This window comes from Notolepis coatsorum (genome assembly GCF_963971535.1).
Source record: "Notolepis coatsorum genome assembly, chromosome: 3".
NCBI lineage: Eukaryota > Metazoa > Chordata > Actinopteri > Aulopiformes > Paralepididae > Notolepis > Notolepis coatsorum.
The window spans coordinates 25,457,116-25,472,568 of record NC_140167.1 but is presented as its reverse complement, the minus strand read 5'-3'; the positions used below and the strand labels follow the sequence as shown (position 1 = coordinate 25,472,568).

General features: G+C 43.0%; 1 protein-coding gene across 3 annotated transcripts in view; it reads left to right on the top strand.

Moving 5' to 3' along the window:
• Positions 1 to 15,453, top strand: part of LOC311224548 (CAP-Gly domain-containing linker protein 4) — a 105,277-nt gene that overhangs the window by 74,994 nt on the left and 14,830 nt on the right. For all 3 annotated transcript variants that reach the window (XM_084309579.1, XM_084309577.1, XM_084309578.1), the window contains exons 10-12: positions 8,034 to 8,237; positions 10,300 to 10,434; positions 13,234 to 13,357. In XM_084309579.1, coding sequence (XP_084165705.1) covers positions 8,034 to 8,237; positions 10,300 to 10,434; positions 13,234 to 13,357 — 463 coding nt within the window. The remainder of the gene's footprint in view (positions 1 to 8,033; positions 8,238 to 10,299; positions 10,435 to 13,233; positions 13,358 to 15,453) is intronic.

The window sequence follows — 15,453 nt, the reverse complement described above, 5'->3', positions numbered from 1 at the left end:
AATGAAGGACAGATGATTTACAGGGGGTTTTGTAGATACAGTACTGAATTTTGCCATCCGGACACATGCAATTTGAAATATGAATATAGAATATCAGGCCTATGAATGACCCGTGAGATATAATCACGAAAATATTTCGACATCCATCTAAAGCCCTGGGGACTCCTCTTTCTTAGGACTACAACGATTTCATGACGCCTTCATTTCCTCGGGTCTAAATCATCCGGTTTCCGATGCAATGCGCAGAGATTTTCACAAGCACATATTTTGCTAATAACACTTAAAATCATTGCCAAACAAACGTAGTGCTGAAAATATACACGTTGACTGCTGTTTTGACAGGGTCTTTACTCTTGGCTACATTTGACAAAGAAACGCAACGTTAATTAATACGGACTGTATTGATCTATTTATGATGTGAAATACATCTCGGCCCGGTAGCGAGAGCGCCGGCCTCAAAAGGGCCGTGCGGACATGAGACCACGCTCACTAAATGCTCACGAGCGCCCGGTGCCTTAAAGCTGCCATTGTTACCGCAGCCTGTCAATTCAAGTAAGCTTCAGCCGGCGCACACGGAAAGACGTGGGGGGGGGGGGGGGGGGGGGGGGGGGGTTGGAGGTTCTTCTCAAGCTAAAGGTCAAGCGGATGGAAGTGTTTTGGCATTCGGTGTTCGAACGCCGTCTCCCCCTTTTGAGGCAAGCGACGAGGCCAAATTCCCAGAGTCCTCTAAGTGTTAACTGAAATGCCAATCAATAATCGCCGGGTGGACTTGAAGGTTTCCTTTGTTTTTTCTATTCGGTCAGCTCTTTTTGGTGTGCAATATATTGCATCAGCTTAAATGGCAAATTAATGAGTCAGTGTTAATCTCTGAGCAAGTTATCTGGAAGATTTATTATTAATAAATTTCGGGTCCCCGTCGGATTTCATGAGACATTTTTACTTTTGAATTATTGGAGTATGACAGATGTATTAGATCTTCATGTGACTTGCCAGGGGCGCTGGATTCATTTCAGATGTGCGGGAGCCAAAGTGTGTGTATTAGAGCGTGTGTTATAGAGTGTGCGTCTAATTAAGAAACAGTAATTTCACTTAGAGATAAAGTTGCAGCAGCACGTCAGCCAGTCCTCCCTCATAAGGAAGATGGTAGAGAAAGAAAAATATTCAGTTTTTTAACAGTGAACTTTACCTTGGGGGGGAAAACAAGCAAACAGAAATAGCTCAATAGCTCAGTTTATTTCCCAACTGTGCATGAAACCTCTCAAATGAGTCCAACATGGTGCTGAAGACACCAAGCTCTGAATGGGAGCAGGAGCAGAGGTAAAGAAGCAGCTCTAATGTGGAGCCTGTTGTAGACCTAGTTGCTGACGACACAGACCAGAGTAGAGCTGCCGCTTTGGGTTCTTCTGGCTTCCGCTGCATGCAGTCTATTTGCAGTATTGATACTCATACTCTCGGTGCCCTTAACAATAACACTAACACTTACAGTAACACTTAACTAGGGTTGGGTACCGAACACTCGAGTATCGATTCACGTTAGATCAATCGGTGCCACATTTTGGTACCTAAGACCCGCCCTGTTAGAAAATAATCTGAATTCCAATGATGCGCAATTGTCATTTCATTATAGACACAGACCAGCGAGCGCGGACCTTCAATGACATGCGATTGTCATTTCATAAGACACAGACCAGCGCGAGCAACGGGTCCAATGTGTCTAACATGCTTGGCATCCTCGCCATTCCTTCCACATCGCGTTAAAACTTTAGCCACTAACTAAGCTATGCTAACTAACGTTAGCCGCTAACCCTGGAAACTGAGCCTCTTTCCCCCTCTCTCTCTCTCTCTCTCTCTCTCTCTCTCTCTCTCTCTCTCTCTCTCTCTCTCTCTCTCTCTCTCTCTCCGTTCAATGATTTAAAGTAGCCAAACGTTACACTATAAATACTGACTGGATAGTTGATGATATAAACATTTAATTTCATGATCTGAAATATTCTAAATCAAATCGAATCAAATTTATTTGTAAGGCCAGACAACACACGTTAAGTCACTGCCAGCTATTATCCTTATCCCGTTCTCACTGGGCCACGCTAGAAGATAGGCATTTTCACTGTGTGTCGCAGTGTTTGCAGGGCTATATCTATATTCTATATTATAGCTATGGAGACAATACTATGGCTCATTTGACAGTAACTATCCCTCGTCCAACATGTAAAAAAGAAAAAATAATTTCATGTATACGTTCACGTGTTAACCCGTGGTGAATATTGTATAGTTTCGGAGTGATCCTGGCTAATTCCTGGAAACTACGTTATGGAGCGATATGTGAATTTAGCTAATGGCGTTCGCCTTGCTCGCCTGGACACGTTACTATTTCCAAATCAAAGGTATATAATAGGTATTATGTTTCATCATTAATGCATCAAAGGGGGGGGGGGGTTGTTTTTTGATGCTCTGATTGCCAGCAACGGCATTCGTTTTGAATACTACGTGCGTTGATCGGCTGGATCGATATGAAATCATTGTAGGATCAAGGTGGAATTGACGTCAGATAGTCCTTACCTTTGATCGGGGTTATTCCAAAAAGAATATTTCAATTGTCTGATCGGGATTTCCAGTATTGATCTGGCACAACACATCGAGTGTCCTGGACGCGTTCCAATGTGCTCGGATGAACTGCTAGACTTGCCTGGGCCAAAGTTCTCCACCCGGACGACATTAGATGTGACACACAGTCTGGAACAGGGTTTCAAAGGGTGGGCGATACTGCCACCTTGCAGGATCTGGCCGGTATTCCACTCTCGGGGTCTCAGTATGGTTTTCAACTGTAACATAGAGGTCCGTGAGACTGCATAGATTATTAAAATCAACCAAATAACGTATATATACGTGATTGGCGTTCAAACATGTATATATACAGTACGTGAATGGCACAGAAGGCGTTAATGTCCCCATTGGCAGGACACGTCTTCTTGACGGCGCTTGACGGCCAATCACGTATATATAAGTTTTTAACTCGTTATTTATTTTATTAGCTATTGCCATTCATAATTCACCGAGGCACCTTGTGCATGCTGTTCTGAGTGTGTCTGCGATTGCAGACGGTCAATACCGCCCCCTAACGCATTGTGGCCTCTATTGCACTCCATTAGAAACCATGTATTTTTTTTCTGGGCCGAGCTGAGCCGTGTGGGCGGGGTTTAAATACTCCGGCGAGGTAACCGGTCACCACCATACATCTATGAGGCTGCCCCCACCCCTCCTTCATATGCAATGCTGGAGAACGTGGCACGGACCTCCGTGCCCAGTACTTCAAATGGCGATCAGATAATTGGATTATTTTTGTTGCATTACATCAGAGAAAAGGTAAGAACACTATATATCAAATCTTGCGTTGATCTGATAATTCTTTCTCCCGCGATTGTGTGTGTGTGTGTGTGTGTGTGTGTGTTTGTGTGTGTGTGTGTGTGTGTGTGTGTGTGTGTGTGTGTGTGTGTGTGTGTGTGTGTGTGTGTGTGTGTGTGTGTGTGTGTGTGTGTGTGTGTGTGTGTGTGTGTGTGTGTGTGTGTGTGTGTGTGTGTGTGTGTGTGTGTGTGTGTTTGTGTGGGGGGGGGGGGGGGGGGGGTGTGCCGGTCTAAACCACATTTCATTCTTGCATGAGGAAGGATAATAACTATAATCTAGCGTTGATTTCAGGATGATTAGATAATCAGGCGAAAAATGACAACGTGATAAGTGGATTTCACTAAAACGCTATTATCGCGTCTTTTCCTGGGATTACTCCGAAGCACCCAAACTATACTCATATTCAAAACGGTATAAAACGGAAATGTACGGATGAAAAAACAATCTGTTTTGTGCATGTTGACTGGAAGCAACTCACTGACAATCGACGGGTGTATTAGATCCATAGCTATAATATTTCATATATTTTAAGCACTCGCAAGTGAACAAAGCGCCCCATTGAACAAAGCGCTGGCGTTCTACCCAGAAGGTAAACAGCGACCCCTGGTCGTGAATGTGTTAAACAAGTCAAGAAGTAACATCACAATAAATCAAGAACAAAACAAAAACACCATGAAGTCCAATTTTTTTTTTATAAATAAAATAAATGAATGCAACACTCCCAGCCATACCCCATGCGAAAGTAAGGAAAAAGTCTGCTATAAGCCATTATCCCCGCACGTCCCATCGCTGGTCTTTGGAAAGACCAGATGAGGTCAGAGGAGTTTGATAGTATTTACTGAGGATGGCCAGATGTTGATATTTAAACTTAATAATACATAATAAATGTATACATGATCATGCAACATAAAAAATAAATCGTTGTATAAACAGTTTGGGAGAGGGAGGTAGGGAGGGGTTTTAGTTTGTGTGGTGTGATAACAATGTTGAAATTGAGAAGTTTAGACTTTAGTTTAGTTTTACAACAGAATTCTTTTTGTTATAATAAAATACCGAAAAAAGGTACCGTCGGGTAACGGTATCGGTTCAAATGTGAACGGTACCCAACCCTACACGTAACACTTAACACGTACCACTTAACACTAACACCTTAACACTTAACACTAACACCAATAGTTAACACTTAACACTCAACACTAACACCTTAACACTTGCTAGACCAACATGTATATTTTCCTCATGGTGGGCGTTTATTACAATGTCCTTAAAAAGCCCAGTGAAGATAACTTATCGCAACAGCAATGGTGGCAGAACTTGTGATGCGAGTTGACAAAAATGATTTGATTAAAATAAAATAAAAATTATGAGAAGTAAAAAAAAAAAGAAAATGCAATGAACATAACAGACTTTATGCTGACAGCAAAGGGTATATACCCCCAATATGACATTTTTGAAAACGTTATGTTTGTCCTGATGGTGGCGCTAGAGGAAAGGTCACGGGGTCACCAAAATCAATAGTGATTTTCTTCTAGAGGTCATGAAAAGGATTGAAAAGTAAACTATTGGAGCTATCGCGTTCACACGGAGGATCTGCTGTGGCGGACGCGGTGATGAGGGTGAACACAACACAAAGATTTCGTGGTCGTTCTCTTGTTTTCCACGTGCGGTTTCATTAGTGACAGCTTCTTTAATGGGGTCTCGGTGTGATTGGGGACTCTGTGAGCTCATCTAAACCCATTCATGGCTCAATCGAGAAATATTGCTGTTCCCTTTGACATTTTTATTTCATTGCCTCTCTCTTTCTATCTCTCTCTCTCTCTACCGCCCTCTCTCGCTCTCTCTCTGCTGCAATGTCATGGTGTCCTTCCTTTGCGTCTTTGTCACTGTCGCCTCCACCCGCTTCCTCTCCCTATCTCATCCCTCTCTCTCTCATCCTCTCATTGTCTGTCTTCTTTCATCCGTTATTTTCCCCCCTCTCTCTGTTGGCCGCATGCACCACTTTTTACATTCCAGTCTTCTCACAGATTTTTGTTCTTAAAGTACCTCACTCATTCTGCGTTTGTTTGTTTGTGCAAACAATTGTGTTTTCCTCTTTTATTTTCTTCAAACCATATGCTTCTCTTACCATGGTCGCCCTTCCCATGAAAGCCTTGCCTCAGATCGCGCGGAACGGCGTTTTTATATATAATGCGCCATCTCGAGTCATCAGATCATGATCAAGAGTGTTCTGTACTTGATTAGTAGTAGTCAACGTGTCTTCCCTTCTTCTGTGTGCGTGTGGGTGGAAAGGTCCTCCGTCTGTCAAAAAAACACCTGATAAGCTAAAAAGCCTGCCCGCCCCCACCGAGGGCACAGGAGGAGACGCCCGAACGATGAAAGCAGGTACCGCGCTAACGCCCCGACTAGGCTTACGCACGGGATGGGCAGAGACGGTCCGGAGGGGCTTTCAGTAGCACTTCACAGTGTGGTACACGAAACCGGGGGTAATTACTGTGTAATAACATAGAGATAACACAAAATGACCCGGTGCTTTTCAGGTAAGCCCTTGATTTTGATGTGTAAATGTTTAATTATGAACCGATGCAGGTAAACCGGGGACTCGCTACGGAGTTCCTGAGAAAGCATTCGTTCATACTTACAAATATTTACTTGGCATTGTCAGACCCCAAAATAAACGAGTGATTGCAGGTTATTTCATATATGCAGGTTGCAGGTTATTTCAATATGTTATTACACAGTAATTGTTGTGTAATTTGTGTACTGTAATACAAAGTGCCACTGAATTTTCTTTTCAGTGTTTAGTAGAGAGTCTTCACTAGACTAGTCCTTTCTTATTGGATCTCTCTCAGTACTCCATGTCCTGCCCCGACTGTCTCTGATATTCCGTGTAGCTTAATACTTGAATCCTCCATCTACATTCAATCCATATGCAGATTAGTAGGCACAAGATGTATTTGTATGGTCCATTATCACAAAGTCTAAGTGAATTTCGCAGACCATATTATGATGGAACAACACCCTGACCCTTGACCTTTGACCCTTAATAAAGATAAGAAGAAAATCCTCCCACAAAACCTTAGTAGAAAAAAAGGAAGAAACTTCAGAAGGCCAATTGACCAGTCTCAAACCCCACCCTCTTTTATGGATCCTGACTGGAGGATCAAGAAAAGTGGACGGAGCTTGAGATAGGTCTATTCAAGGACGGATCCCGCCCGACCAGGATGGTGATGATTGGCAATACTACAGGGAGAACTACAGGGAGAAGTGTAGTCTAGGAACAGCAGTGTTTCCCTCCACCATCATGTCTCTAAGTGAATCTGTGAGAACATTTGCCACCCATGGTAAAAGTCCCTCATTATGCATGTAAGGCTGTAGGCTGGCAGGTCATTAATAAGATACGTCTCTAGTAGTCAAATGGTTGCTGGTTCAACATCAAGCATACCCATTGCCTAATTACTGCCCAAGTCCCCTGAGCAGGGCCATATTTAAGCCCCACATGTGTGTTCACGAACCTGCTACAAGGACATGTTTAGAATACCAGCAAACGTATGACCAACAAGATATAATGTTGTGGTATAATTTAATAGCCAGAGTTTCTTGCCATTATGTCATAGTTGTGTCTGTAGAACAGAACTGAAAGGGCGTTTTGTAATAACAATACAAATCTCCTGTCTTAAGTGACTGGTAGTTAGGCTGCTCATACTGCCTGACGAACAGGGTTTGAATTGAAACGCTTCAACAGTGAATCTACAGCAAACACTTAATGTACCTAGTACACACAGCTTGCAGGAAGTACAGACAGCTTGCAGGAAGAACACACAGCTTGCAGTCAAAAGTGGGTCTTCTATGATAGGTTTGAGCAACCCTGGCATTTCAGCTCGAGATGCTGCCTGCAACAATCCATCAGGAAGGCCGCAGCACATCAAACCAGTGATCAATTTGACGGAAATGAGGGATTGATTTAGAGGTGGAACCTAATTAAGAGAATCAGAAGCTTAAACTATCATTTCTCTGCTATCGATCTACTCTGAGAGGCACATTAGCAAACTTCTTCCTATGTTCAAGTTTTTGGCACAAAGTTTGGCACCCTCTCTGGGTCCTAATTTGTTTGTGGCTGAAACTTCCCAGAGCTTAAAGCACTTTGGCACTGATGCAAAAGTTAAAGCTTAATGAGGTCCTTTCTCCAAATGGCTTCTTGGGAGGTGAATTAGGGGCATCCCCCCACCGCCCCCATCCTATTCCATGAGGTTGGGAGGTGGGGTTTATTGTAATGAGAGAGAAAGCAAGATGGTGAGATTGATCATTTCCAGGGAATGACCCAAGTTCCCTCCGTAGGTTTCTATGGGTGGCTGGATTGATGGAGGGTTCGGTATTAAAGGAAGCACACAGTCTGTGCAGTGTGATTATCTTTGACAGCAGAGTAGATAAGCACACATCTAGGCTCTCTCGGCAGGGGCTTAATGCCCCTCTCTTATTGTACGTGTGACGTGTGCGTAGCCGGCGGCTTTTCTCCAAACCGTATTTCATTCATTCCAACCGCTTCTCATTCCCGTAGTTTTCACCACTTATTTTGTACCTATTTATTTTGTATTCCTCTCTTGCACCTCCCTCTCTCTTCCTCTCCCCCGCAGGTGTTCTCTCTCGCTCTCTCTCCTCCTCCTCCTCCTCGCTGGACTCTCGTCACGGCTCGGCCCCTCGACCGCGCCCCCCGTGGCCCAGGCAGCGTCCTCCCAGCAGGCAGCGCCGCGGCCGCGTCTCGCCCAGCTCCAGAGCCACGCCCCCCCCGCCGCACCTCCCCCACCTGTCTCCCGGCATCACCCCGCTCGCTAGTGCAGGTGCACCTTTATTTACCATGTTGTTTATTGTTAATAAAAAAAAAGGGGCATTTAGCCGAAAAGCTACTCCCGCACATTATCTCGCACATATCCCAAGGCTCTAAACTGTTTTGCACACGTTTGAAGTCAGTTTGACAGTTATTGAGAGTAAATGAGTGAGTATGGCCACCGGTGATGTCATCAGAGGACTCTGAATCCCTGTGTTGTGTTAATTACAGCTCAATGAAATGAAAGGAAAGACATTTGCAATCCTATTGCAATGCAATCCTTATCTAAATTTTTTTTAATTTACATAATTTCATGGAGCTGTAATTAACACAACACAAAGATTCAGGGCCGAATCCACAAACGGTTTGTGCGTTTTTCCCCGACGCATATCGCTCTCAAAGGACGCGCAGCGGCTGAAATGAAGGTGGCCCATGCGTCCGGTGCAATTGGCATGTCCCCTGTCTATGTAAATGAGCCTCTTCACAGGTGATCTGGCAGCAGTAACAGCGTGACCGCGAAATAATATTTCGAAGGAGAATATCACTCTGGATGAAATCAAGGATGATGATGAGCAGGCAATGTTATGCTCCAGAATAAACTCTATTTATTTATTCCGAGTTGGTTTCCCACTTCAGTTTGAAAGTTAATTGTGTCTGTTTGTTATTTCTTTTCTTTTCTATATAAGCGACACTTAAATGGGATATAAACTACATTAAATATAGCACAATAGAATATAGTACAACAGAATTATAAGTGACAAAGCTGTCTTTTCTTAACACTGTCGGCTTCCCCAATGTCGTGGGCGCGATACCACCCGGCGAAAATGAGCACGTTTTTCTAAATAGGAAACCTATTCCATCAATATCCAGATGGTGTGTAACGCCAGTCATTTAATTACTAATGTGGTTGCCAAGTTCCCTGGGTCAGTGCACGACAGCTACATCTTTCGGAACAGCAGTCTATACCGAACGATGCAAGCTGTTCTGAATGTCCAGATTAATAATTAGAATTAGTTCAACAAAAAGGTTATCACCTAAAGTCCACGTTTATTATTTTCTATACCATATATATATATATATATATATATATATATATATATATATATATATATATATATATATATATATATATATATATTGTTTTATTTGTATAAGATATATATTTACTGTTGACCTGATAGTGTTTTATTGTTCGCCCGTATGCTCCTTGTATCGTGCATTTTATATCATCATAAATCAAACCAAAACATAATTTCGAGGCATCAAAATAGTTTTAAATTATTTTCTTTATCTCTCTGTATAGTTGCACTTCAGTCAACTTTGCCATCAAACTCTCGCCTCGCACAGCTCGACCGGGACGGTAAATTGGGAATTTTCTCTGCAGTTAATCTGTAATGTACATTTTTGCTTTGGCATATTGTGAGCAGAATCAATGCTGGTCGGATCTGTCCGCTTCGCGCTTCCTCCTCTGTTTGTGTGAGCGTATAGTAGGGCCGCTCACAAAGCAGCCTTCTCTGGGAGAAGGTCACACACGCAACAGAGTACCATGGTATTCGGTGCAACGCGCCGGGAAATGTAAGAATATGCATAATGGTCCCGCGGAAAACAATGAAGTCCGGACGGATATCTGCCAACATCGCTGCTGTCAGGAATCCCCGCGAGCAAATCAGGAAAAATTAAGGGGCGTGTCAACGCTGGTATCATCCACGCAGTGTGCTTTTAGTGGATAGCTCGTAAACGCAGAGCACAATCCAAGGGGTGCGATTAGCTTCGCGCAAACCATTCTTTGTGGATTCCGCCCTCAGTGTCCTCTGGTGACATCACTGGTGGCCATACCCAAACTCATTAACTCTCAATAACTGTCAAACTAAATGAATATGTGCAAAACAGTTTAGAGCCTTGGAATGTGTGTGAGATTATGTGCGAAATAAAGCCGTGGTGTTCCTCTGTGAAGTGCCCCCTTTAAACACCTCATTGTTTCAAGATTGTCTGTTTAAATGGAAAATCAGAGGCTGGTCATTCAGACAACAGTAGACTTGATCTCAAGCGGTTCTCCTTTCTGTCCTTCGCTCCAGGGCCCCGGAGCCGGACCCCTTCAGCCAGCAGCTCCGTGTGCGAGGGCCCTGAGGTGCGCCTGGGGGAGAGGGTGCTAGTGGTCGGCCAAAGAACCGGTGTGGTCCGATTCTATGGCAAAACCAGCTTCGCTCCAGGTTAGATGGGAACGAACACTCACTCACTCACTCACTCAGCTTTGCAGCGATGACACTATAGTATGTGTCCTTGTTAAAGGACGGGTTATTATGAACCCAGGTCCTATTTAAACATTGTCTGGCATGATGTTGACTAGTACAGGCCATCATTTCACTGTTCGCCTTAGTATTGAGAAGCTTAGCCCTGTGCTGCCTCCTCTCACCAGGCTCCAAGACAAGGAAACCACGATGAATGTCCTCATCCTAAACAGGAAGCTCATAGCATAATCAGACTTCATTATGTTCTGCTGAGGAAACGGTTGCAAAGCTCGTATTGTATCAAACATCATAATGCGTTTCACAGGCCTTGTGCTGTCTAAGTATGTACCATGCTCTAAAGTTCCTATGGACCTTTTAGTGCAGAAGGATGAATGATGCCATGTATTCATCTTTTGTAATTCCACCACTGGGTCTTTCTACCAACATTGTGTCGTGTGTCAATTGCAAATGGCCAAGGAACGAGGTTGGCGAGATCTTGAGATATTCACTCAATCATTATTGTCACTCCGCGTGACATTCCAGCATGTCCGTGTACAGAGAGTAGACAGACTCTCCAATGAGGATTTGACAAAGAACCATTTCAACAATTGTGAGGTGAGTGATTGACAAATACAGTAAGTGGCCCGGATCCCATCCTTACCATAGGATGCATCTGAGCAAGACGAGACTAAATTAAATTATCTTAAGTTTGTTCATCTCACTATCCTAGCATGTGTTACACATTATTACAACCTGGGACTAGCAAGAGAGCACAGGGTGGTCTTTATAGAGGGGCATATGGGAGTATGTTCATACTTGCGTTAGAGCTACAATGAAAGAGAGCCGAGATGTTTTACAGAGGTAGAAGCCATATAAAGCCATACGGCGCCACGCAGTCCACGTCTGTTCATGTTCAGTCTGTGGTTCACGTCAGAGATCGGGAGATGATCTTTTTAAGGCGATGTCTTTATGCTGTACTTAAGCCCCCGCTCTTTTAAATCAATGTTGGCTCAGTCCCATACTAGTGCAGTGCAGTGCCCAGTTCTTAAACAAATTCTCGCCAACATTGATTTATTTTATTTGTTCAAGGTGAACACGGCGAGGTACAGTAGCGTTCTCCTCTCTCTTTCCACAGTAAATGCACTCTGTTCTTACGACAATCGTAAAATGTCTCTAAATGATTATGGAGAGAGAGGAAAGACACCATTATGGGTCCCGTCTTTAAAGCTCTCGTCGTTCTAAAGGGTTGTTAGATTAATGCGACAGAGATGGATCTGAGGTGCTTCAATCCCCTCTGGAACTACACGTACCCCTGCTGTGTTCAAATCTAACCACAGCCCTGCTCTTATCCTTCCTGCTGTCTCCAGAGAGAGAGAATAATGAAGGTGGAATGGACAGCCCACTGTTTTCAAACTTTATTATCTAAAGATGGTAAGTTAGAGTATTGTGTTCATTCATAGTTTAATACAGTAGAGTACTTTCTGGTGATGTGTCACATTCACACTCCAAGTGACTTGGATTTATTTTACAACCGCAAATTCTTGGGCTGTCTAAAATATTTCAAAATGGACTTATGGTTCTTCAGTACACGGGTTCCGTTATACTAACTCACTCTAATGCTAACATGAGACAGCTCCATCGTCAGTGTCTTACAGCTGTTAAACTAACTCACTCCACTAACATGAGAGAGCTCCATCTTGAGTATTACAGCTGTTAAACTAACTCACTCCACTAACATGAGACGGCTCCATCTTGAGTATTACAGCTGTTAAACTAGCTCACACCACTAACACGAGACAGCTCCATCTTCAGTGTATTACAGCTGTTAAACTAACTCACACCACTAACATGAGACAGCTCCATCTTGAGTGTATTACAGCTGTTAAACTAACTCACACCACTAACATGAGACAGCTCCATCTTCAGTGTATTACAGCTGTTAAACTAACTCACACCACTAATATGAGACGGCTCCATCTTGAGTGTATTACAGCTGTTAAACTAACCCACACCACTAACATGAGACAGCTCCATCTTGAGTATTACAGCTGTTAAACTAACTCACACCACTAACATGAGACAGCTCCATCTTGAGTGTATTACAGCTGTTAAACTAGCTCACACCACTAACATGAAAGAGTTTTTATTATTTTATTAATTATTAATGTCCGCTTGTTTCGAACTGGTTAAGCTTAGGCCCTCTTTCGAACTGGTTATGGTTAGAGTTTGGAATCAGGGCTGGTGGTCTAAAATTTTCAATCAATCAATCAATCAAAGCGGGGAACATAGAACCCGGGGAACATAGACATGCTCCCCCATCATTGTCATGGCCGACTAAGACTTTAATACGCTGGATGAATTACTGTAGTTGTTATTGTCATAGCCCACTAAGACTTTAATAAATTGGATGAATTAGTCTTTAATGTCATTGTCATAGCTGACTAAGACTTAATAAGTTGGATGAATTAGTTTTTTTAATGTCATTGTCATAGCTGACTAAGTTGGATGAATAACTTAAAAAAATATATAGAAAATAAATAATAATATAACTCACAGGATGATATATATATATATATGTCCGATATTATCGGTAGGCCGATAATATCGGACATCCCTACTTGCAACACGTCATTCTGTCAGTAAAGTTATGTGAAAAGCGGCTTCCTTTAGCACTGTTAGCATTCCACGTTGAAACCAGCCGCTAGTTGCCAGCAGCTGCCTCTGAGCTGTCTTTTTGGCTATCCTGTCTTACTCCAGGTCTGTCCTTTCTTGTCTGTCCAGGGTTCTGGCTGGGCGTGGAGCTGGACATGCCCAGCGGTAAGAACGACGGATCGGTGGGAGGGGCGAGGTACTTCGCCTGCCCACCTAAACACGGCGTCTTCGCCCCTCCGACGCGCGTTCAGAGGTGAGTGGCCATCCCGTTAGGAGTCTGTTTGTCTCACGTTTATGGTCCTTTTTGTTTCCGTGTTATGACCCATTGCTGGTCTGTAGGAACCACTGTCCTTAAAGGAGCTGTAAGTGGTATTTCTTTGTTAAAGTAAGTGTTGGATAGCTCTAAATTCAGACAGCCATCACTGATATAACATGTTTGGTCAGTAACATGGGTCTCCCAGTCCCTCCGCTCTGCAGTAAACACAAAATACATTTTCTGGTATCCCTTCCAGGAGACAGAACCCTAGATAGTTTTACTTATTTCAAGAAATCTTGCCAAGCCAAATTTGCTTACTGCACTGGGAGATAATTTTACAAACATTTACACATTTGCTTAAAACTAGTCTATAATTCTTATGTTTGTCAGACAATTTTTGCAGTGTGGAGTTCTTTCTCTCTTGATTGGATAAAGTGGGAAATGCGATACCAGAAATGTATTTTGTTTTTACTGCAGAGCAGGGAGACCCATGTTACTGACCACACACTCTATATCAGTGATGGCTGTCGGAGTGTAGAGCTACTATTATTATGTAGACCACATATTTTAACAAACAACAAAATACCACTTACAGCACCTTTAATGAACTCTCACAAGTTTAATTCTAGCGTTGTCGAATAATTCACATGTTTTACTGTGTTAATCTTGTGATAGGCTGTGATTAACTCATTCAATGCCAGTCACAAGTATAGTCGGGTTAACTAGCCAACCGCTCAGCGCCAATCACGAGTATAGTCGGGTTTTAATCGTTATTTCTTTTATTAGCGATATCCGTTCATTTTCATCCATCCAACCTGATGTTATCGTTGGGAATGGGTCTGAGCTCGCAAAAGGGCAAATACCGCAGCCTATCGTCTCCCGGATGGTATTGCACATCATTGGATTGGCTGGGGATGTGCATCAAGAAAAAAAGTCTGGTCCGGGTTTTGCTTCTCGGGCATGCAGTATCGTTGTACCACGTTGACTGGGGGGACTGGGAGCAGCGTGGATTATGTGTTTTGGACTATAACGTTGGATATTTGGAATGGCGATCAGGAATTGGATGAATCTTTTTGCAGAACATCTGATGTGAGGTAAGGACTCTATGTTACCAGTTTTGGTATAAACGGTATAAAACAGAAATGTACAGATGAAAAAACAATCCGTTTCGTACATGTTTACTGCAAGCAAGTCATTGATAAGCGACGGGTGTATTAGACCCATAGCCATAATTTAAGATATATTTTAAGCACTCGCAAATTTCCCCGTCCTCCCATTGATTAAAGCGGTGGCGTGGTAGCCCTAATTTGGTCATATGAGCGTGGCGGTCAATGAGTTAATCACGATTAACCAGAATAAAATAAATGTATGTAGCCAATTGCATTTGTAGGGACTGCGGTCATAAAGAAATTCATGAAAAAACAGTCAGGGAAGTAATCATATAAGTACATGAATCTTCAATAACGTTGAATGGTGATCCATTTTGTGAATTAATTTGATCTCTGATCTAACAACAACCTTCGGACAATCTGTTAACAACACTGCTAGCTAGCGTAGCGTAGCTCGACCTGTGTACGTGATATTTGTTGCTTGGTGGGAAGAAAATCACTGCATTGTTAAAAACAACCTGGTTTGATCCAAAAGTCAGTTCAGAAACGATGTATAATGAAATAAGCCATTCAGGGGATGTCTGGTCACTCATTATAAAATGTTTGTTTTATAAAATAATTGTAAAACCTCAACAACTTGCCCGAGGAAGCCAGTGTGTTAGTCCATCTGGTGTTGTGGCGTTTCATGGCTGACATCCATATTGTGCGATGGCAGTAATGAACTGGTTGACAGTGTCATGTGTGCGAGCAGCAGCAGTGACACATATTTGATCCCCCTTCCACTCTGCAAATAGTCCCCCTCTCCATGTGTGTGATTAACCAGAGTCGTCAGACGTGAAGCCCTGGAGCATTGTCCACAACCCAATAACGAGCGCACATGGAACCCCGATAATAAATCCACCTTATGAATCTGTGTCCATCACCTGCTAAGGTAGGACGTTATGAATCTGTATCCATCACCTGCTAAGATAGGACGTTATGAAT